Source organism: Scleropages formosus, chromosome 15 (assembly GCF_900964775.1).
Source record: "Scleropages formosus chromosome 15, fSclFor1.1, whole genome shotgun sequence".
Classification (NCBI taxonomy): domain Eukaryota; kingdom Metazoa; phylum Chordata; class Actinopteri; order Osteoglossiformes; family Osteoglossidae; genus Scleropages; species Scleropages formosus.
The window spans coordinates 13,272,283-13,295,551 of NC_041820.1; the positions used below are offsets into that span (position 1 = coordinate 13,272,283).

At 45.0% G+C, this 23,269-nt stretch overlaps 1 protein-coding gene across 3 annotated transcripts in view; it reads left to right on the top strand.

Annotated features, from left to right (window-relative positions):
• Positions 1-23,269, top strand: part of sptb (spectrin, beta, erythrocytic) — a 33,379-nt gene that overhangs the window by 4,517 nt on the left and 5,593 nt on the right. Inside the window, exons 2-32 of one of the 3 annotated variants that reach the window (XM_018727747.2) lie at positions 1,446-1,671; positions 10,574-10,725; positions 10,851-11,024; positions 11,599-11,696; positions 11,860-11,940; positions 12,057-12,172; positions 12,268-12,380; positions 12,616-12,803; positions 13,020-13,137; positions 13,249-13,407; positions 13,604-13,906; positions 14,030-14,180; positions 14,307-15,177; positions 15,364-15,501; positions 15,585-16,341; positions 16,714-16,916; positions 17,730-17,820; positions 17,976-18,122; positions 18,363-18,626; positions 18,816-19,025; positions 19,117-19,206; positions 19,417-19,695; positions 19,984-20,114; positions 20,355-20,559; positions 20,723-20,946; positions 21,054-21,204; positions 21,509-21,753; positions 21,857-21,995; positions 22,410-22,494; positions 22,643-22,839; positions 23,024-23,094. In XM_018727747.2, coding sequence (XP_018583263.1) covers positions 1,524-1,671; positions 10,574-10,725; positions 10,851-11,024; positions 11,599-11,696; positions 11,860-11,940; positions 12,057-12,172; positions 12,268-12,380; positions 12,616-12,803; positions 13,020-13,137; positions 13,249-13,407; positions 13,604-13,906; positions 14,030-14,180; positions 14,307-15,177; positions 15,364-15,501; positions 15,585-16,341; positions 16,714-16,916; positions 17,730-17,820; positions 17,976-18,122; positions 18,363-18,626; positions 18,816-19,025; positions 19,117-19,206; positions 19,417-19,695; positions 19,984-20,114; positions 20,355-20,559; positions 20,723-20,946; positions 21,054-21,204; positions 21,509-21,753; positions 21,857-21,995; positions 22,410-22,494; positions 22,643-22,839; positions 23,024-23,094 — 6,299 coding nt within the window. In that variant the 5' untranslated portion in view covers positions 1,446-1,523. Of the gene's footprint in view, positions 1-1,445; positions 1,672-4,431; positions 4,920-10,573; positions 10,726-10,850; positions 11,025-11,598; positions 11,697-11,859; positions 11,941-12,056; positions 12,173-12,267; positions 12,381-12,615; positions 12,804-13,019; positions 13,138-13,248; positions 13,408-13,603; positions 13,907-14,029; positions 14,181-14,306; positions 15,178-15,363; positions 15,502-15,584; positions 16,342-16,713; positions 16,917-17,729; positions 17,821-17,975; positions 18,123-18,362; positions 18,627-18,815; positions 19,026-19,116; positions 19,207-19,416; positions 19,696-19,983; positions 20,115-20,354; positions 20,560-20,722; positions 20,947-21,053; positions 21,205-21,508; positions 21,754-21,856; positions 21,996-22,409; positions 22,495-22,642; positions 22,840-23,023; positions 23,095-23,269 lie in introns of those variants that run through there. The other 2 variants (XM_018727748.2, XM_029258450.1) reach the window with 2 other exon arrangements.

The window sequence follows — 23,269 nt, forward strand, 5'->3', positions numbered from 1 at the left end:
TGCTACCTCCAGCTGCATTGAAACACCTCGTAAACAAAGCAGAAATTATGTGCGTGGAAATGGAAATGGACACATGGATGCAGTGTGTGATGTTATGAGATGAGTGTTGGGTCTGTGAGCTGAGAATGGCCTTGCGTTTCACACAAAATCTGAGCTCTTCTGGGTGTATTCCGCACTACTGCCTGAGAAAAGAGCTCAGTGGAAGAAAGCTGCAAGAAAGGAACCGTGATCTTCAGTCCAGTGATTATTAACCATAAAATAGTTGATGCCTTTGTCCAAGGTGACTTACAATTTTAGATATGCTACTTTTACAAGGATTCACGTATTTGTTTAGCAGAATATGGTTGCTGGGGTAATTTAGGGTAAATACCTTGCTGAAGGGTACTACAGCAGGAACTGTTGAAACCATAGACACAGATTGCAAGACTGCCCTGAGTTCTCTGAATTAATTCATAGGTATTTTTGTCTGAGTAGGGGCTTGAAACAGTTTGGTGTTTACATCCAAAGTCTGGCGTTAAACATCCAGTTATAGTTGTGTAAATTGTGTAAATGTGGCTGTGATGCATACAGTGCCAACTCTGATACATACAGTTTCAGCTTGTGAGCCTATTTTCCACACCTTCAACTGAAAGGTAACACTTTCTGCAGATGAACTTGAGAGTTGCGCCATATGTGACATTCATAAGAGAAAGGGAGTTCTTGAGCAGCATGAGCAGCACTGGAAACACTCTGCTGCGCAAAGGGGTTACCCAGGCCCTGCAGATAGGCGATAAGACAGAGCAGGAGGCCCGTGTTTCGGACTGATACGGCTCTCGGAATGGCGACGCCGCGTTGAGCGTTCCCAGCGTTGGAATTGGCAATGGGAGACATTTCATGCGGAGGACAGGGACTCTGAAGTAAGTTTTGTAAGGTCGTGTCTGATCATGGCTTCATTATGGATTCAGTGCTTTTTCAGTAACATTTCACTGCATTCGCTGTCACTCCTTGCATGTTCAGTAGGTAACGCAAGTCTGAAGTTTGAATGAAACGGGGGCGGAGACGTGAAGGATTGCAGTCTTTGCAGCCGTTGAAGCCTGCGCTTACTTTTCTCAGTGCAACTGCTCTTGTCACTGCCTTCGTCTTATCCCTTCAGATCCTATGTAGAATTAAGTAAAAGTTAAATAAATTAAAATGGGCAACCTGGGCAGTGCCTGTGTTGGACAGACTGGACAGAAGAGTCAGAGCAAAGGAACTTAGAAGTGTCCTACATCTCTGGGTCATACTGCAGAAGAGCTGGGAAGGCATACTGACATGTTTCCAGCAAGTGCACTTTTTGCTGCTACTGTACATCTCCAGGTCTAAGGAGAAAGCAGCTGTTCTTTTAAGTAAAAGGGGATGTGTGAAAGGTTAATGATGTTTCCATTAGTGCCGTGATTGATCAGGTGATTCGTATGCTTTCATTGCAGTTTCAAACCCCTGTGTGTAGGCTCTGCTCCATTTGCCGCCGCCTCTTCGCTGCCTGAGGCCTGAGCCAAGCTGCAGCCATGACCTCCACCGCGGAATATGACAACGTGGAGATTACGCAGCAGTACAGCCGCATCAACACGCGCTTTGAACTCTCTGATGAGGAGCTGGACAATGACCACAGCTCGGCCCGGCGCTTCGAACGATCCCGCATAAAAGCCCTCGCAGGTGAGAAGGTGGGCTTGGATACAGCAGAGGGGAGGGAGCAGAGTGAATAGAAAGGAGAGGGGCCGGGAGCCTTTGGGTTGCATCCTTCTTGGTTCATTGTCTATATTCTCTGGTTCACTGTCTTGTGAGGTGGGTGACAGTAATAACATCATAACTCTGAACAAGTTTAACTGAGCAGGTGAGGCCAAGGTCTTTATGCTCATGTATTGTGCTAAATGATTTATCTGAGTTTTTCTCCAAAAGTAAAACTGTTCAAGAAATTTTTTCGACTTGAATAAGGAAACACTAAGGCAGAGAACAGCAGCTGACATATGGACAACAGAATTTTATTGGTGTCACGCCCCCCTCGGCACAACGAGGAGCACCTGTGGTTGATCAAGGGACGGGTGCATGAAAGGGAGACACCGAGCACACACAGACGCGGAACCTTGTTCAGCGTTGTTACTCATCTGCGTACCTTGCCTTTGCTTTCCCGACTTCCCTGAGCCCTCGCCCACATCCTCATCCTCCTCCTCGTTTCCCCGACCCCTCTCCCATATCCCCACGACTTCCTGGTTTACCACGACTCCTTGCCTGTCTTTGGATTACGTCTCTCGGATTCTCCCTTTGACCTTCGTTCGCGCATTGGTGACTCTTTGCCTCTTTTTTGACCATGTTTCCTGGATTGCCCCTGAAAGCCCTTCCTGTGCTACCCACTTGGGTCCGACGCTCCCGCCCTGGGGAAATTCCGTGACAATTGGGATCAAATTAATGATATTGACAGTAAAAAAAAGACATTTTTCTGTAATTTAATTTTAAAATAGTCATTCCGCCACTGACAGCAATAACTTCCATTATCTACAGACACAACAAGTGGCAAACACTTTAATGACTGTCTCAACCATCCCACACAGAACTGCATAAAGTGAGCTCACCAGTGAGTTGACCACGCTTCCCCTTTTTTCCCAACCATGTCACATGGTAAAAAAAATAATAGAACCTAGGATATGAACACTATGCATCTAATTTCTATTGCGTTCAACGAATGGGTTGAGTAGAAAACACACCTGCAGAAAGGACAGCAGGTGTTCTTTTATTTTACTCCTCCTTATTCTCATTCTCCGATGTGCCCTTGCACAGTGGTGTGACCAGGAACTTGACAACACCAGAGGTTAGCGAAAAATCTGTCTGTTGGCCACTGCTTGAGACAACTGTAAGCTACTGTCATAAACCTGCAGCTAAAGCAAACACCCACCTGTCCATTCCCCAACACATATGGATACCACAGGCTTAGCAACTGTACCAGAACAGCCCTTAAAAACAGGATTTGTTAGCAAATATTTGCGAACGTCAACATGCACATACGAACATGAACAGCTTTCATTGACAGACTGCTACCTCTCAGTCAGAAGTCATAGAAGAGTGACTCCCTTGCTACAGTTGTCTTGTGATGCTGTACCCCCACCCTTGATGGGCAGCATCTTTGGGAACATTCTGGCATTCCGAGAATACTTGTCTGATGGATCTGGGCAGCTGTCCCCTCACTGGACTCGTTGCTCAGATCCTTGGGATATCTGACGAAGCCCTCTACCTCCAGCATATGTGAGTCGTCCATCAGGAGAGCTGTGCTTTAAATAGTTTCACCACCGGCGTGGTCGTAAGGTTGTGCGCTTTTCATAGTTTTGGGTCGATGTTGTTCGACTTTGTGCCAGGGTTCGCATCGGACAGGCATACTCAGTCGCATTTGGAACTGAGCGATTAGCTGAACCTTGGCAGGTGGTGTCTACCTCTGCTGTCCATCTCATCTCCTTTGTGTCTTTAAATGGCAGAGGCTCCTCGGTGTGGTATTCAAGGCATCCCGACAAGCTGATATTTCTGCAACGCGTTCCTGGGTTCCCTTCTGGAACTGAGGTGGACTTTTGCAGATCATTACAGATTTATGCGTGGCAAAGAGACAAGTGCACTTACAAGCACTTCCACAACTGGTTGTCCGCCTGCACGGATACACGCTCTATCACAAACTGGCACGTCTGAAGAAATGCACGTAACAGTTGGAGCCCTAGGACAGAGCTGGCCTATTTTAATCCTATAGAAACTCGTTTCGGTGCAAGTGTAAAAAAATCAGTTTGTTCAGTTATTTGATGCTTTCCTACAAGCTAACATACATTGTTAAGCTACCTGCAGTTATTTACACAACTGGGTAATTTTTACCAGAGTAATTCAGGAGGAGTACTTGCTCAGAGGCACTGAAGCAGGAGGTGGGATTTGAACCTGCAACCTCCAAACGCAGTGGCTCCAACCACTGTGTTCCTTGCTCACCCTGCCTGCTACAAACTGGCCCCACTATACACTCATGGTATACATCCAAGTTCACACAAGCACTCACGCATCGACAGATTCCCACTGAAACAGAAATACCCACATGCCCACACACACACACACACACACACACACACCGAAACTGCGATTCTCTCTTATGAGTGCACGCCCACGCTGCCTGCCTGTGTGTGAATAAGAGTGCCTGCCTGCTTCGCCGCGTCCCCTCGATGACATCAGTGCGAAGCCAGAGGGAGTGGACTGTGCAGCACACTCAAGAGCACATGTGTACTGGCCCATATCGTATGCATGGGTGAGGCGGTGGAACCACTCTGATCGGCACATGGACTGAAAGGAGCAGCACGGCACCATTACTGGAGTGGGGAGAGGGGGGAGAGAGAGAGAGCGAGAGAGAGAGTGGGGGGGGGTAACCAGAGAGAAGAGGAGAGGAAGAAGCGAGCAGTGCTCCGTCAGCTCCACACGCCCGAGTCCCAGGGTCAGGATGAGCAGTCCCTGTCTGTGTCGCGCTCCGATCTGCCAGACCCGTCTGCACGAGGTCAAGCTCAGCTTGAAGACTGGCAGGGAGGGGCCAAGCCGGGCGAGCGGCAGCACCAAGGAGCCCGCAAGCCGGACAAGCGTGGCCAGCCGCAGCCGGAGCACACCCCCGATCCACAGGGCCCAACGGCGTGGTGTACGCCCCAAGGCGGAACCCGAGCACCAGCCCGAGAAGAATGGCACCCTCCTGGGAATCCCGGCCCCTGTGGCACCGGGTCTCTCCCCCCTTTCCTCCTCCTCCTCTTCATCTTCCTCCTATGCCCCGGGACGCCGCAGCCCGCAACTGCCGCCGCTGCCACCCTCAACCCGCAACATGAGGCGCGCTCGCTGGCTAAGCTACAGCACCTCCAACATCTCCCTCCCCTCTGTACTGGACGGCCGCTTCAGGCAGCTTCAAGGTACCGTCCGGCAGCTCTGGTCCACTGGCGTCCGTGCCGCTGCCTGTTCGGGATGGGGTGTCGTGAGAGTGCGTGCCGTCTTCGGTCTGCCGCTGTGAGACAACGTGCGCTTCTTCACAACCGGCCCTCTTAAATGTGTCACCTTTTATTTATTTATTTCAGAACAGCAGTGCCCCAGTTGTTCGCTGAGTTTAATATTTTATGCCATAAACGGCTAGAAAGGATGCGCAGTACTTTGTGCGTGTCACTACACTGCAAAACAGTAGGGTAAGGCTCCATTCCCTGCTAGTTTTGTCTAGTTGGAAAATGCCTGCGTGATTGACAGACGTGTATTGTGTTCACTTCTCTTGTGGCCTGGGTGACCTCTGAACTGCGTGTCTGTTTCCACCTCTTTCACCTCCGAACTGGTCCCCTTGGTTCGAAGTGCTGCCTTTCTGTCCATCACCATCAGCATTGCTCTTGTTCAGGACCTCTGAGAGTGCCAAGCTCGAACTTGCACGGGAATTCAGTCATCACTGTTTTTTTGTTGGATATATATATAACACGCTCGTAGGCTATTTAAAGACTTCAAATTAACGACCAGCAGCTGATTCGGAATCTCATTAATAGTCTGTTCACAGTGCAACTTTATAAAGTGCTTCTTCAGAGAGAGGTTGTCAGTCATCGTGAATTTGTGTTAAATCATGCAAGCCTTCTAGCTCCCTGGTGGCGGGCCGCATCAGCATTGACAAGAAAGAGTGGCTGGAAAGCAGGCTCGCTGGGTTTCTCTTTGTACAATCATCTAAATTTTGTTTATCATTGCCTTGCCGTTCAACAGTGCCGAGCGTTTTGGAGTGCAGGTAGCTGCAGACCCGCACCTTGGAGTATCTTTTCTTTGGGATCCCCCAAATGCTGAACATTTTCCTGTCTCGGCAGGGTTGAAAGAAAAGCAGCAACCAGTTTCTGTAAAACAACACCGTTGTTTAATGACTTTATTGTTTAATTTACTCAGGAGGTGATTTTATGGCAACTTTGTATATTCTGTATGCTCTATTCAGTGCATTCTTGTCCGTCTTCTGGAACAATTTTACGCCTTTGTTCCGCTCATGCATTCAGATTTGTCCTTATAGTTTTTGTCAAGCTCTTGTAACATCTTCCAGATAATAATCCAGATTTTATAGGTGTCAGTGTTCCGCAAGTCTTCTCTCCATACTCCTTTACCTTGGTGTATTGCAGTCACTCCATTACTCAGGCACTGTGCTCTCGATCCATTACCCAGAGGCTAAGTCATCATTTTGTCACCCGGGTGTTCCCAACTTGCTCCTTTACACAGATGGTCTTCTATCACTATATTTTTCTGAGGTTTTGCCCTCACTTTGTTGCACAGATGCTCTACTCTTAATGTATCACTCCAAGCATTCTGCCCTCACACTTTTCCCACGATTTTCCCACGACCTCAGTGACATGACACATGCAGGAACAGAGTTGGACTGCAGGCTTTTTCTGCTAAGGGCTGACACAGCTCCACAGCTCCATACAGGGAAAATCCATCAGTATTAATAAGTCATAAAGTTTGAGACCTGGAACTGAAGTCTAGCAATGCCCAGTAGTTCACCTGCTGCTGAACACTGTTGTAGGACGTTGGTTTAATCTTTAACTACTACACAGAGAAAACTTTAGCTTTTATTATAAATGTAATGTATACGGCAAGTCTGATGGTATGCCCTGGTGCTTTTTTAACTTTTTTAAACTTTGTAACACACTTTTAACTCTTGGAAATTCCATGTCTGGGAGAAGTAGGGCTGTGAAAACAGGTGGTTCATGGTCTGTGCCACTTCTCAAGTTTCATTATGTTCAATGTGAGAAGGCACAATTGGTGCCGTTCACCTTGCGGAACACACTAGTATTAATGTATTGGTTAGAGGAGAAAGAGATTTGAGTTCAGGTTGAGAGGTGGTTTGCTTTCAGCATTCAAGAGATGTGTTAATTGTGAACTTGAGTGACATTGGTGTGCATTTTAGGGTACTGAGATTTGTGGTTACCCCAAAGAGCTGGCAGTGGTAGATGGCCAAGGGGTGAGAAACACCCAGACTTAGTGCCAAAGTGTCACAGGGCTCAAATCTCCTGGCAAATGAACACTTTGCAAAGGCTCTTTGACATTGCCAAAAGTTTGACACTACCAAGAAATGAAGGAGAAAATGGTAGTTGTGGACAAATTGACAAATAATTAAAGAAAAAAATTGCAAGCTGAGATACAGCATTTCGTACAGATAGGTTCCCTAATTTGGTCCACTGTTTAAAGTGCTTTTCTTGAACACAGACTGGTGTCTACAGTTCATATTCAAGTCAGGAAATCTGGTTTGTTGTTTGCCTGTTGTGACCGGAAACCTTCTGATTGTGGAGAAAATAAGTATAGTTTTTGCACTGTGCACCGGAGGTTCATTTACCTTGATTGGCTTCTTTTTAAAAGCTCTGCATTGATCCATCAGACACTTGCAGGTTGCCTGCTGTCAGAGGGGGGAGATTTTGTTGTTTAGCTTGTCTGTGAAGCCCTACCTTGGCTGACAGTGAGAAGCTAACAGGGAGTGACTTGGACGTGAAGTGGAGGAGCACACATCAACTGTCATCTGCTTTCTTGCAGGCAGTATAAGACAGAATTAAAAATGACAGTGAAAAAACATCTACAGCAACAACTAACAGCTCTATAAGTAAATATATTTCCTTAATAAATTAGTATTTGTATGAATTAAAATTTAAGAACCACTGTTCAATGTAGTGAGTTTTTTAGCTTAACCTTTCTTAAAGTGATGTCATCTTAAGAAGTTTTTTGAATAACCTGAACAGAAATGACAATACCAAGTGCAACTCAGGGAGGTGCTTCTCAATACTTTTCCACTGTATGTTAAAGATTGGCAGTATCAGTAGCTTTGATGGGTTTAAAATAAAAATTATTCTATATGGAACTAAACAGGCTACACACATGGGCAGCTCACACAAATGTAAAGTGTACTTATATTTGAATTACTGTTTAATTTTTCGCAAGACTTTATGGATGTGTAATTTGCAATTAGTCTCAATTCTGAAACAAGATTGATCACAATTCTTGCATCTTGTGTTTTCTTTTTGGTGACTACGAAGAACATGTGTACATTACAGTTTACTTGACTTTAAAGAACTGAAAGGAGATATCAGGGAATTTTTGTGGTTTGGCATATGACATGTTTGATGATGTCCACAGTCTCCACAGGGAAGGCCTAAAAGCACACATCCCTCTCTTTTGGTCTCTTTCTCACTCTCTTTCCATCTCCCCCATTCTCTCCCCTTTTTTTCTCTTCAGCTAAAGGCTCTGAATCATTTATTTTGGAAATCATTAAAGATGCACAGTTCCGCATTTGTATTTTGGGAATGAGGGATAAACATTACACAGTGAGGCTTAATAAAGGAGGCTTAAAGGCAGTGTATTAAAACCTTGCATGCACACACAATAACATACACATACATGCAAATATAAGCGTGAGTACAGATGCAGTGATATCACAATACTCAGAATATTCATGCACAGTCTTTTTTTTGTCAGCATTTTGAACAGCCACTCTTTTGCATTCAGTTAATATTTATAGTTAACATGCACTCATGCATATACATTTCCTTGAGTCATGCATATGTTATGATCCATGGGTGTTCAGTGCAGCAATTTGTAAATCCTAAAGAGGTGATATATATGGAGGGTTAGCCAGCAGTAAATTTTGGTTCTGTTCATCTTTGCATTGTAAGCAGAGTGGTTTTGTTTTCACACCTTCCTCTGTCCTCCATGTTCTTGTTAGTAGAACTCTGTTTGCACTTGGAGAGGATGAGGACCACTGAACTCTGGGTTTCAATACATGGTTGACAATCTATGTAATCTTTAGTATCCATGTTTTGAGGCTGGAATCACACACACACACACACACACACACACACACATTTTCTGAACCGCTTATCCCAGATGGGATCGCGGGGAACCGGAGCCTACCCGGCAACACAGGGCGTAAGGCCGGAGGGGGAGGGGACACACCCAAGACGGGACGCCAGTCCGCCGCAAGGCACCCCAAGCGGGACTTGAACCCCAGACCCACCAGAGAGCAGGACCCGGTCCAACCCACTGCGCCACCGCACCCCCCTGAGGCTGGAATCTTTGGACTGAATTCTTTCCATTAATTAAAACTGCATATAAGAGAGTCCTAATATTGGTTATTAGAAGTTCTCAACGTCCCATCCTGGGTGTGTCCCCTCCTCCTCCAGCCTTGCGCCCAGTATTGCCGGGTTAGGATCCGGTTCGCCGCGACCCCACACAGGACAAGATGTTTCAGACAATGGACTGGGTTGGACTGGACTGGAAGTTGTCAGGAATGGCAATGATACAATTGCCACAGCAATGAATGCAAATTTTGGAATGATCAGGCATGCAGCTCAAGATCGGGCAACATTTTGCTCCGTTACACATAGGGTCACCATGAGTCGTAAACAACTCGACGGCAACTAACTAACTAATATTAGTTATGTAGTCATTTATCTGACCTTTCAAAAACAAAAAAAGAAAGAAACAGCATGTCTGCATGCACCGTTTTCTTAATGTTTCTGGTGGATTCTATATTATTGGCACTTCCATAATTGTCCTGGCTTGCTGTTATAATTTCATATCCAGCAAACATTTTTGCTAAGAAACAGGTACTGTCCATGAAAATATTCTCTTTCTGCTTTTTACTGGTTAAAAATAAGTACATAAGAATATTATCTTTATTTTTCTGTAACATGTAACTATATTGCAGGCGTTCATTTAATATATACTGTACAAGTAGAGCTGCTTATTCAATCCAAGTCACATAGGTTTGTAAAGTGTGATTTGAATATACCGTAAGATTTTAATAAAATTCTCTTTATCACACCTGTGGGACCACTGGGACACGTTTTTATCCAACCAGTAGAAAACATTTAGATAATCTAGACATGTGAAGTTTGGTATTTTACCAGATTCAGGAATAAAACTCAATCAAACAAGTTTTTTTATGAGTTTGTGAAATGTTTTTTCAGTTACTGAACAGAATTTTCAAGTTAATATTTCTTCATTTATAATAAGTTATGCATTAATGATTTTGGATTTAGTCTTTTGAAATGTATGCAATTCACTGCACAATACAAAACAACCTTCACTTACTCTTTGCCAGCTACATCATTGTACTGTACAGAAAGGGACATAAATGTCTTTCGTGCAGTTTTATGCATAAAAGCCACACACACACACACACACACACACACACACATTTTCTGAACCGCTTGTCCCATACGGGGTTGCGGGGAACCGGAGCCTACCCGGCAACTCAGGGCGGAAGGCCGGAGGGGGAGGGGACACACCCAGGACGGGACGCCAGTCTGCCGCAAGGCACCCCAAGCGGGACTTGAACCCCAGACCCACTGGAAAGTGGGACCCGGTCCAACCCGCTGCACCACCGCACCCCCCTATTGCATAAAAGCCAATTAATGTGAAATTCTTTCATGTCCTTAAGTATACAAAGTTTATGTTAGATCTGATTAGTTCTGTTTCAAAAACAGAGTAGAAACATTATTTATAATTATTCCTGTATTGAAAAGCGGCACATCTCACCTTTGAAACCTTTTTTGCCCTTGGAACATTATAGACGAACGGGAGGCAGTTCAGAAGAAGACCTTCACGAAATGGGTCAATTCAATCTTGTCCCGGGTGAACTGCCGGATCTCAGATTTGTACCTTGACCTAAGGGATGGTCGTATGCTTATAAAGCTGTTGGAGGTTCTTTCTGGGGAGCATCTGGTGAGGAGCAAGTATTTTTCCTCCATCCTTGTGTCTGATTTCCATGTGTCATTACATCTGCCATAGGTCTGCACCTGTGTCCTCACTCCAGTTTCAATTCCATCTCTTTCATGCTTCTTTAATAGCCCAGGCCAACCAAAGGACGTATGCGGATTCACTGCCTAGAGAATGTGGACAAGGCACTGCAGTTTCTGAAGGAGCAGAGGGTCCACCTGGAAAACATGGGTTCCCATGACATTGTTGATGGCAACCACCGGCTTATCTTGGGTCTCATCTGGACCATCATTTTGCGGTTCCAGGTGAGCCAGCTGAGCTTTTTTGAACCGATCCTGGGAACCTAATTATCATCACTCTTCTTGGAGCCCTAATTAAGGCAATGCTTCTAGAATAATTTTGAACCTGCCTGTTTTAAGGTATATACTTACCTGCTGATGGGGTGACCATATTTATTTTTTTAAATGTGACTGAGATGTTTATTTTAAGCTTTGTTTATTCATGCAGTACATTCTGTTGTATTATTTAAGAGACTGGAAAGCAAAGAGAAAAAAGGCTTCTACTTTTTCTTTAATTTTCCATTAAAACTGTGTTCAGACCAGTGCAGTTTTTTCTAAAATTAGCCTCTGTTGCCTTCAGTTCCCAAAGCTCTGCTTCACAAATCTTACCCCCTAATTAGTCATGAAGATTCTGTGGGAATTTGCACCTTTGCAATTAACACATGATTAAAATTGTGTATTGGTTGTGCAAGTTAATTATTTTAGGATCTGTTCTAGCTCTCCTGGAATTATCCTTCTAATGAATTGGTCTGCTTTGATTTTAGGTTGCATTTGTTATGTCTTTGGTAGAAGGTTTACTGTTACTTTACATTTTTCACAGATTCAGGACATTGTAGTAGAAACTGGACAAGCAGACCAGAAAGAAACACGATCAGCCAAAGACGCTTTGCTCTTGTGGTGCCAGATGAAAACAGCAGGGTGAGTTGTACTATGGCTGTGATCATTGAGTCATTGTTGAAGAAAATTAATGAAATAGCTGATATCTAAGAATGGCATTTTCGATTATCAAAAATGTTGGGTAATAGGTAGGAGAAAAACTTCAATGACACTGAAACCATTCCAACTTTCAACCATTTTCTAGATATCCAAATGTCAATATTACAAACTTCACTACAAGCTGGAAAGATGGCCTGGCATTTAATGCTCTTATCCACAAACACAGGTAAAGCCCAAAACACAGAAGGTCTGGACTTAATATATCTATTTTGTGTATATCACACTGTATGATCTCTCATTTCTTTTCTTTCTCTACCTGTGTTCTGAACTCTAAACATGTAGGCCAGACCTTCTGGATTTCTCTAAGCTTCAGAGGTCCAACCCCACTTATAACCTTCAACAGGCCTTTAATGTGGCAGAGCAGAAACTGGGTGTGACTAAGTTGCTTGATCCAGAAGGTGGGTGACAGTTACTAAGTACAGTGGAAACCTCATTTTAAAAGAAATATTTGTAACGATATCTTTTTTATTTTGGACTTTTGTTTTCCTCACAGATGTTTTCACGGAGAACCCCGATGAGAAATCCATAATCACTTACGTTGTGGCCTTCTACCATTATTTCTCCAAAATGAAAGCTCTGGCAGTGGAGGGGAAAAGGATAGGGAAGGTGAGAACCTTCAATCAGTTCTCTTAGAAATTCTTTTACCACTTTTGCTTCAGAAATGCAAAACCAAAACAATTATATCCTGTAGCAAAATAAGCTTTCTTCCAGGAGCAGGTCACTCAACAAATATTGTTTAACTTCCCCACATGAAATATTGCTATCTGTCCAAAGCCAATTATTCAGCTTGACCTTTCAATCAGGATCTTTTTAAATACATAAAGCACGTATGTTGCGGCAGGTGTTGGACAATGCTATTGAGACTGAAAAGATGATTCACAAGTATGAGAGCCTGGCATCTGATCTTCTGACTTGGATTGAGCAGACCATCATTGGTCTGAATGACCGCAAGCTAGCCAATTCTTTGACTGGGGTGCAGCAGCAGCTGCAGGGCTTTAACACATATCGCACAGTGGACAAACCCCCCAAGTAAGTGCACTTATACTCAACAGTCTAATCTGAAAATCTCCAGATGTGATTTTGGAGTGAATTTGGGATGGGCTTGAATCTAATGAGAAGTAATGGAATAAGTATTTTCATTATCTGGTTTTTGATATTGGGTCCACTTTCAAGAATGAATCAGGACCAGTTAACAGGGGGAGAAGTGTGGAAAAAATGCAGTCAGTTATGACCAGATTTTCCCAGATTTCAGGAGAAAGGCAACTTGGAGGTGCTCCTGTTCACCATCCAGAGCCGCATGAGAGCTAACAACCAGAGGGTGTACACACCAAGGGAAGGTGCATTGGTTGCTGACATTAACAGGGTAAGGTCCATATGAAAATATTTTGGGCTCCATCCAAATATGCAGATTTTTTTGAAATGTGAACACCACTGCTTGTTCTCAGCTTTATTTTCTTTTGACTTGTCCACTTAGGCATGGGAACGTTTGGAACGGGCTGAGAATGAAAGGGAACGGGTCTTGAGAGATGAGCTGATCCGACAAGAAAAGCTTGAACAGATGGCAAGACGCTTCGACAAGAAAGCAGCCATGAGGGAAACATGGCTTCTGGAGAACCAGAGGTTGGTGGCACAGGTATGTTAACACATGCACAACCGCTGACACCACTTACAAACCTAGAAGCCTGATACACACTTTAATGTTTCTGCTTTCTCTTTATATTCCAGTGAAGATGGTGGGTAGGATGAAGGGTTTAAGAGGAACACGTTGTATTTCTTGTCTTAGCGGATTAAAAGGCCTGCTCTAAAGCATGCATCATTTTCCCTCCAAGGACAACTTTGGATATGACCTGCCGGCAGTGGAGGCTGCAAAGAAGAAGCATGATGCGATTGAGACCGACATTGCGGCATATAAAGAGCGTGTGCAAGCACTGGTGGCCATGTCCCAGGACCTGGAGTCAGAGAACTACCATGATGCCAAGCGCATTAATGCACGCAAAGACAATATCCTGCGCCTTTGGCACTACTTGCTGGAGCTGCTGGATGCTCGACAAGGACGCCTAGATAAGAATCTTACTCTGCAGAAGATATTTCAGGAGATGCTCCACATCATCAGTTGGATGGATGAGGTCAAGGTATGACCCAAAATAAGCATTATTTTGTTACTTGAAGTGCATTTTATGTACATAATTTGTTTTTAGATGCCATTTTATTTATTTCCCTGTGACTTTGTTTCCTAACCCCCGTATGCCTATAAGGCTCGGCTCCTTTCACCAGATTTTGGGAAACACCTTCTTGAAGTGGAAGATCTGCTACAGAAGCATGCCTTACTGGAAGCCGACATTGCCATGCAGGCAGAGAGAGTACACTCTTCCAATGCAGCAGCACTCAAGTTTGCCAATGGGGACAGTAAGTGGAAGTATTTTGTTCTCCAACTTCAGTAATACTGACACACCAAATTAGTTATGGCAAAATGTTTTCTTCAGTCATTATGTCATTTCTTATGCATATTTGGAAATTGTTTCCTATCTCCAGCCTACAAGCCATGTGACCCACAGGTAATCAGAGACCGAGTGCAGCACCTGGACCTGTGCTATCAAGAGATATGTGCTCTTGCGGCTCAGCGCAAGGACCGATTACATCAGTCCAGACGTCTATGGAACTTCTTTTGGGAAATGGCAGAGCTTGAGAGTTGGATCAAGGAAAAGGAGCATATCTTCTCTTCACTGGACTATGGCAAGGACCTTACAAGTGTGCTGGTGCTTCAGAGTAAACATAGTGCCTTTGAGGATGAATTGGGGGCCAGGCGTACACACCTGCAACAGGTTATGGATGAGGGAGAGAAAATGATACAAGCTAAGCACTTTGGGACGCCACAAATCCAGCAACGTATGGGTGATGTGAACACACAATGGCAGCAGCTTGAAGAGCTTGCCGCTTTCCGGAAACAAAACCTGCAGGACACTCAGAGGTTCTTCCAGCTTCAGGGTGATGCAGATGACTTCAAGGCATGGCTGCTGGATGCTCGAAGGCAACTGATAAGTGATGATCTTGGACATGATGAATATACCACCCAGCGTCTTGTCAGGAAACACCGGAACTTACAGGATGAGATGGCAAAGAATGCTGCCACTATTGATGCATTGACCAAACAGGCTAACAGTCTGCCAGAGGAACTACGTAACACACCAGACATACAGAGGCGGCTCAAGGATATACGGGACCTGTACATGGAGCTTATTTCACTTTCCGACCTACGCAAGAAGAAGTTGGATGACACCATGGCTCTGTATACCATCTTTAGTGAGACAGATGCCTGTGAGCTCTGGATGAACCAGAAGGAGACATGGTTGGTTGGGTTGGAGACACCTGAGAAGCTAGAGGATCTGGAGGTTGTGCAGAACAGGTAACATACCAAAGATATGTGTCCTTCCACTTAATACTTCTTAAAGTGTTACATATTAGCAATTATTATTTACCAATTTCTCTCAGACAAGGAAGTTCTGCCTTGATTGTACTTCTTTGCCTTATAGATTCAGCAACAGTGGATACCATTTTATACCCAAATTTTTCTTATCTTCTGATTTCCCAGATTAGGTATCCTTGCCCAAGAAATGGGCAATGTTCAGTTGCGGGTGGATGATGTAAACAAGGCAGCAAAACAACTTGAAGACAGCAGACACCCAAGCATGAAAGAAGTGAAAGAATGCCAGGCACGTCTCAACAACAGGTGAGTACAAATTATAATGCAAATGTATAAATGATAATGACCTTTAAATTTAGTAATACTGAGATATTTATTAATTTTCTCAGATGGAATGCATTCAGAGCAATGGTAGAGGAGAAGAAGCACAAAGTGGATTCTGCTGTCAGTCTTCACAACTATAGACTGGAATGTGATGAGACAGAAGCCTGGATCAAAGACAAGACTCGTGTAATTGAGTCTACGCAGGACCTAGGTAATGATCTTGCTGCGGTTATGACCATCCAGAGGAAGCTGTTTGGCATAGAGAGAGACCTAGCAGCCATTGAGGACAAGCTAGGCTTCCTGAAGGGTGAGGCCATCCAGCTAGCCAAAGACCACCCTGAGAATGAAACTGACATTTTGGGCAGGCTGCAGACACTGGATCAAGCTTGGGATGAGTTGAAGAAAACACTGAAGGATCGAGAGGACTCCTTGGGAGAAATTAGTAAATTACAGACCTTCCTGCAGAATCTTGATGACTTCCAGTCTTGGCTTTACAAGACACAGAAGTCTGTAGCATCAGAAGAGATGCCTGCCACATTGCCTGAGGCAGAGCAGCTGCTGGACTTGCATGATGCCATACATGATGACATAGACAACCACAAGGAGGATTATCATCAGGTGAAAGACACAGGGGAAATTGTGACACAGGAAGAGACTGATCCACAGTACCAGCAACTGGAACAGAGGCTGAAGGGCTTGGAAACAGGCTGGGATGAACTACATAAGATGTGGTACCGCCGCAAGAACTTCCTGGAGCAAGGCCTGGGTTTCCAGCAGTTCATGAGAGATGCAAAGCAGGTTGAGGCCATCCTTAACAACCAGGTACACATTTAGGGGCACCTTAGAGGTGCTTATAGTGACTCACATTGCTTGGTTCATATAGTTATTGCCTCTAGGTTTTGTATATTAGTATGTACTGTAGTTGGGACCAGAGTAAATAGGAATGCATGAGAAAAAAGGAGGGTAAAATATCACAGCTCCTCAATATGATGTATATTAATAGTTTTTACTTGTGTGATGGTGATATTGCTCTCATAATAGACCTTTTCCATTATTTGGATTGTTTATTATTTGTTTATTATGATTGGAGGGTCCCCAAACTCCATTTGAGGCACCCTCCCAGAAAGTGGATCATAGATGGTAAGACTTACTGATTTGCAGTGTTGTAAGACTGTCTTGCGTTGCGTGGCACAGGAGTATACCCTGACACACACAGAGCGCCCAGACACCCTGGATGGGGCAGAGCAGGCTCTGCGAAAGCATGAAGACTTTGTCAGCACGATGGATGCCAATGAAGAGAAGATCTTGAACACGCTGAAAAGTGGGCAGAGTTTGGTTAATGATGGGAACCTCTATTCTGAGAAGGTTAAAGACAAGATGGGATCTATTGAGGACAGGTCAGTCTCATTATCATAATAATATACACACACACACACATTTTCTGAACCGCTTGTCCCATATGGGGTCGCGGGGAACCGGAGCCTACCCGGCAACCCAGAGGGGGAGGGGACACACCCAGGACGGGATGCCAGTCCATCGCAAGGCACCCCAAGCGGGACTCAAACCCCAGACCCACTGGAGAGCAGGACCCGGTCCAACCCACTGCGCTCCCCCCATAATAATAATAGTAATAATTATTGTTGTTATACATCATAATTTAATTTATTTTTTAATTCTCTGTATAATAAGTGAAGTAGGATGTTGTGTGAACTCTTAAACTGAAATTACATTCACACCCCGTAAAGATTTTAAATTCCTGTTGGACTTTGTCATCTGTATTTGTGTTGTATGCAAGTTGATAAGATTTTTTGCAGAGTGTCTCAGAAATCTATAAGGTATTACAATTATTGTTCAACAATATACAGTATATCTTAACAAAAGCATCCATTGTCAGTAATGGGGTATTAGTGTTACTTCGAGAAAGCTATCAGAAGCCTATGCTTTTTCCATTGATTTCAGCTCTCAGGTCCCATTGTGGTGCTAGACAGATGCTCTTATGATAGATATTGATCTGAAAGTGCTCTTAGATAAGCGGCATAGTATGTCTAAAGAGAGTTGCGTATGCTAGCAATGAATCCTTGACGTTGCAGAGCTACTGTATATGAGAACTGTGAGTAAGCGCATGTGTTCATTGTAGACATACACAACTCTGTGGTCACAGTGAGTGGAGAACTGACATCAGGTCTTATCTGTATGTTTAAACTTTACAGGTACAACACCAACAGGAGGAAAGCAAAGGAGGTGTATGGGAAACTAAAGGACAACCGTGATCTCCAGCATTTCCTACAAAACACTCAGGATGTAAGTTGATGTAAAATGTTTTGATATTCAGCTTTGATTTTTAATAAAAATTATCACTAAACTCTTGTTCAGCCTTGGGATAAGATCTCCTGCTACTGTAAGCTAGTATATGTCTCTGCAAGGTTGTTTCCTACTGACTGTTTTCTCTGCCACAGCTCACACTGTGGATAAATGAGAAGATGCTGACTGCTCAGGACACGTCATATGACGAGGCGCGGAACCTCCACACCAAGTGGCAGAAGCACCAGGCCTTCATGGCTGAACTAGCCTCCAACAAGGACTGGTTAAACAAGATTGACCAGGTTGGAGAAGTCCAAAACAGTTGAAAGGAGGAAGTAACAGGGGAACATAAATGGGGAGGGGGATTGTGTGTAAAGCATATGAGTGGTGTGGTGCATCTAGCTAGTCCCAGTCCCAGTATCCCATAATTTTTTTGACAAGTCGAATGTAATAGCTCAGGTAGCCGTGGCTCAAGTTTATCTGTGTTTACCATGGAACTACAGTAGTACTGACCTCTACCATGGTACCATGGGCTTTTCCAGGAGGGTCTTGACCTCATGCAGGCTAAGCCGGAGTTTGAGCCTGTCGTGAAGGAACGTCTGTCACAACTGCATGACCTGTGGGACAAGCTGGAATCTACCACGCAGGACAAGGCTCGCCTCCTATTTGATGCTAACCGCTCTGAGCTTTTGGATCAGAGCCTAGCTGATCTCAAGAAGTGGCTGGCAGAGCTGCAGCAGCAGCTGCATGTTGATGAGGAGGTCAAGGATCTGACCAGTGCCAATATCTTCCTGAAGAAGCAGCAGGTGCCCGTAACAAGTTCTTTTTCTAATTCCATAGATGCTGAAGCCATGAGCCATAAACTAAATAGGTGTTCTTCCTTTTGGAAAGCAATACATTTTTCTAATAGATTGACGTGTACACGATAAATTTTCAGTCATTCCTGTATTTTCTACTCTCCAGTATTCCTTATTTATTGAATTCCTCCTATCCAGATGACAGAGAACAAGGTGAGGGACCGAGCACGAGAGCTGGAAGAGTTGCAGAATGCAGTGCTGAGCCAGGACTGTCCAGAGAAGGAAGAGGAGCAGCAAGCCCTGCAACGGGAGTTCCAGCAACTGCTCACCCCTCTTGCAGAGAGACGGGGCAAGCTGGAGGCTGCCAAGGCTGTGCACCAGTTCTACAGGGACTTGGCTGATGAGATTGTGAGAGCACTCAGTTTTCTTACATTTCTCTGAATCTTTACATCCCACGTGTATGTACGATGTTTATTTTCCTGTATGTCTTCCTTGGTAGCTCTGGGTGGAGGAGAGGTTGCCCCTGGCAATGTCAGAGGACCATGGTAACAATCTTCAGGCAGTTCAGCTGCTTCTGAAGAAGAACCAGGTAGGCAATATTCCAATAACCGCATGACAGGAGCCGCTCAAAAATACCAAGGCCTGGCTTTATTTTTGTAAACCGTGCTGAAAGATTTGAACATGTAATGCTTTCATATAAGCACTCTATTAATGATCAGTTATTGATCATTGATGAAGCTGTTTTTATAGTATGTTTTTGATGAGCACTTCTCTCACTTTGCATGTGCCGTTAACACAGACATTGCAGAAGGAAATTGAATGTCACCAGCCACGGATCGATGAGGTCATGGAACGTGGTTCCCGCATGGTGGCGGCGGAGAGCCCTGAGTCAGAGCACATCAAGGGGCAGATGAATGAGCTGAAGGATGCATGGGCACGACTGCAGGAGGAGATTGCCAAGCGACGGGAGAGACTGGCCATCTCCAACCTGGCACAGCAGTACTATAACGATGCAGACGAGGCTGAGGCCTGGATTGGAGAGCAGGAACTCTACATGATTGCTGACGAGAAGGCTAAAGTACGCACAGGGGTAGTGACTGACGGAATAAATGGCACAATGTGCATCTTCGAATTAATTTACACTTGTTAGGCAATGGTTAATGTTAGCAGTGATGTACAAACCAATAGGTTTGGACACTTTCGTAATTCAGGAAGTCAAATGAACATTCATTTTTTCCTGTTTTCACACAGTGTATACAGCTTTGAGGAAAGGAATCTTCTGATGAGATAATGTGTAGTTTTATCTCTTGAGTTGTAGTATAAGCTACTGGAAATTTATGTGCTGCCTATTTTCACTCCTCCTCAGGATGAGCCAAGCGCCATGGTGATGCTGAAGAGACATTTGATCCTGAAGCAGGATGTAGATGACTATGCAGACTCCATCCAAAAGCTGGCTGACCGTGCTCAGAAGATGCTAGCTGAGGACCATCCTGATGGGTACGTGAGGCTGCATACAAGGGATGAGGCTGTTGTCTCATTTTTGTGACCTTCTGAATAAGATAGTATATCATTTATGCCTTTTGTGTAGATTTATGTTTGCTGCTCTGGTCAAGCTTGTGGTGTGTCTTCTTTAAAACGGTCTTTCCTTGCTTCTTGGGGTATTGTGTTGTCTTATTACTGTTTTTCCTTACTGTATGCCTCTCACTGATTGGAGTGCCTCGTTTTTACTGTTTGCAGGGAGGCGATCATTCGACGTCAAGGTCAGGTGGACAAACAGTATGCTGGCCTTAAGGACCTGGCTGAAGAGCGGAGGAAGAAGTTGGACCACACCTATCACCACTTCCAGCTCAGCCGTGAAGTGGAGGACCTTGAGCAGTGGATTGCTGAGCGTGATGTGTTGGCTTCCTCAGAGGAGATGGGCCAGGATTTAGATCATGTGACGGTGAGAGACACTCACAAGTACATTTACTAGAGATTATTGCTGATATTTTCTTCCTTGCATTCCTTGACAAGTCTATCTTTAACAAAAACAGTTTTCTTTAGATTGCTGCCTTTTTCTTCCTAGCTGTCCTCATTTGTTCCGTTGTGTGTCTGTTCAAAAACAGCTTTTACGGGATAAGTTCCGAGAGTTTGCCCGAGAGACGGGGACTGTTGGTCAGGAGCGTGTAGATGCAGTCAATCAGACCATTGATGAGTTGATTGAGGCAGGCCACAGTGAAGCAGCTACGATGGCAGAGTGGAAAGACGGTATAAATGAAAGCTGGGCTGACCTGCTGGAGCTCATTGACACCCGCACACAGCTCCTCACCGCATCCTATGACCTGCTCAAGTGAGTCGGAGTGGTTGAGGGACACCACGCAGTGGCTGATAAGCTACAAGTCCCTTTAGATTCATGTTTTGATTGCTTTCCTGTACTACCACACACCTGTACTTTAGGTACTTCTATGACGGGAAGGAGCTTGTGGCCCAAATCCAAGAGAAGCAAACTCAGCTCCCTGATGATGTGGGTGAGGATTTCAGCAAGGCTGAGTCCTTCCACCGCATGCATGCTGCCTTTGAGAGGGACATCAGCACACTGGGCAAACAGGTACTAATGTTCATGAAAACAGAACCCATCTGACACAACCAGAGGATTACAGAAATTAAAATAATTTCGATTGACTTCCTTGTTTTCTTGTTAAATTCACACATGCCATTTTGCATTAATTTGCAGGAATATTGATTTCATTGTGCATAGTTATTCTGTCAAGAATAAGAGCAGGATTTGCATTACACTGACACATATGTACGTACAGCATATTGGACAGCAACTGGATATATTATACAGTAGTTCAGCTCCCGTGTTGTGCCATTTCTCATTCTATCTCATTAACTCCCCTCTGCTCTTTTAGGTCCAGCAGTTCCAGGAGACAGCTACCCGGCTGCACGCTCAATATGCAGGAGATCAGGCTACAGCCATCCAGGCCATGGAACGTGAGGTAGTGGAGGCATGGAAGAACCTTCTAGATGCCTGTGCCGGTCGGCGAGCCCACCTGGTTGACACTGCTGAAAAGTTCCGCTTCTTCACTATGGTGAGGGACCTTCTGGCCTGGATGGAGAGCATCATCCAGCAGATTGAGACCCAGGAAAAACCAAGGTGGGCAGCAGTGACAAGGCTGAAATGAGGCCACAACATATGTGGCACATACTTTGATTTGAGAAGTCTAATGGGCACTAACTGAGAATCTCTTACTACTCAGGGATGTGTCTTCAGTGGAGCTGTTGATGAAGTACCACCAGGGTATCCGCTCAGAGATAGATGCTAGGGACCCCAAGTTCACTGCCTGTGTAAAACTGGGGCAAGCCCTCCTGGCACGCGAACATCGTGACTCTGCTGAGGTAAGGTTGTTTGAGGCCAAAAGTCAACCTTCATAGCTACTGGTTTCGCTCTTGTGTTGGGCACTGACACTGCCTGTCACTGGAACCTTGGGTGCTAGATATGTGTTTTATTGTATTTCATATGTATTTTTTGTTATATAATGGGGGGCGCGGTGGCGCAGTGGGTTGGACCGGGTCCTGCTCTCCGGTGAGTCTGAGGTTCGAGTCCTGTTTGAGGTGCCTTGCGATGGACTGGCATCCTGTCCTGAGTGTGTCCCCTCTTCCTCCAGCCTTGTGCCCTGTGCTGCCGGGTTGGGCTCCAATTCCCCGCGACACCGTATGGGACAAGCGGTTTCAGATGATGTGTTTTTGTTATTTATATGTATTTGTGAATTTGGAAGCATCGTCTTTGTAATGGTACATGTTCTCTCACAGATCAAAGATAAACTATTCCAGCTGATGGAAAAGAAGCAAGAGATGACAATAAAATGGAATGACAGATGGGAGTGGCTCCAACTCTGTGAGTGTAGCACAAGGACTTCTTTGTTTCTCAGTCCGCTCACCTCCTCAATCTAGGAACTTAAAGACAGGTCTCCCTATCAGAAACTTCAGTGGGGTGTGAAAGCTGTTCTGCTGACCACCTGGATGGTGTGATTCTGACTCCGCAGTGTTAGAAGTGTGCCAGTTTGCACGCGATGCCTCGGTGGCTGAGGCCTGGCTAATTGCACAGGAGCCATACGTGGTAAGCAAGGATCTCGGCCAGACGGTGGATGATGTGGAGAAGCTCCTGAAGAGACACGAGGCCTTTGAGAAGTCCTCAGCCTCCTGGGAGGAACGTTTTGCTGCTCTAGAACGCCTCACCACGGTATGTGTGTGTCAGTGACTCACTGTTTTCTATGTCTGTAAGTTTATGATCTTAGAGCTGTGTGTGCACTTTGGGTGTACTCTGTGCATGTGGGTGTGACAGAACTCTGTGAGCTAATGCATGTGTGTGTGACTCCTGACTGTCTCCTTGTGTGTATCTTAACTGTGTGTGTTCATTCCCTCAGCTGGAGCTGCTGCAGCTCCGCAAGCAGCAGCAGGACATGCGGCAGTTGAGACAAGAGGAAGATGACAGCAGGTCAGTCTGAGCCCCGCTCAGGACCCCACGTTCAGCCTGCTCTTCTCACTTTGTGTTTCAGTGTGGCATCGGCTGCCCTCGGCTCCGCCGTTCCTGTTAGTCCTTTCCTCTCAATTTAGAGGGACGTGAATTATTTACAGGGCAATGGGAGTCTGCAGTGTGAAGTACAGTGTCT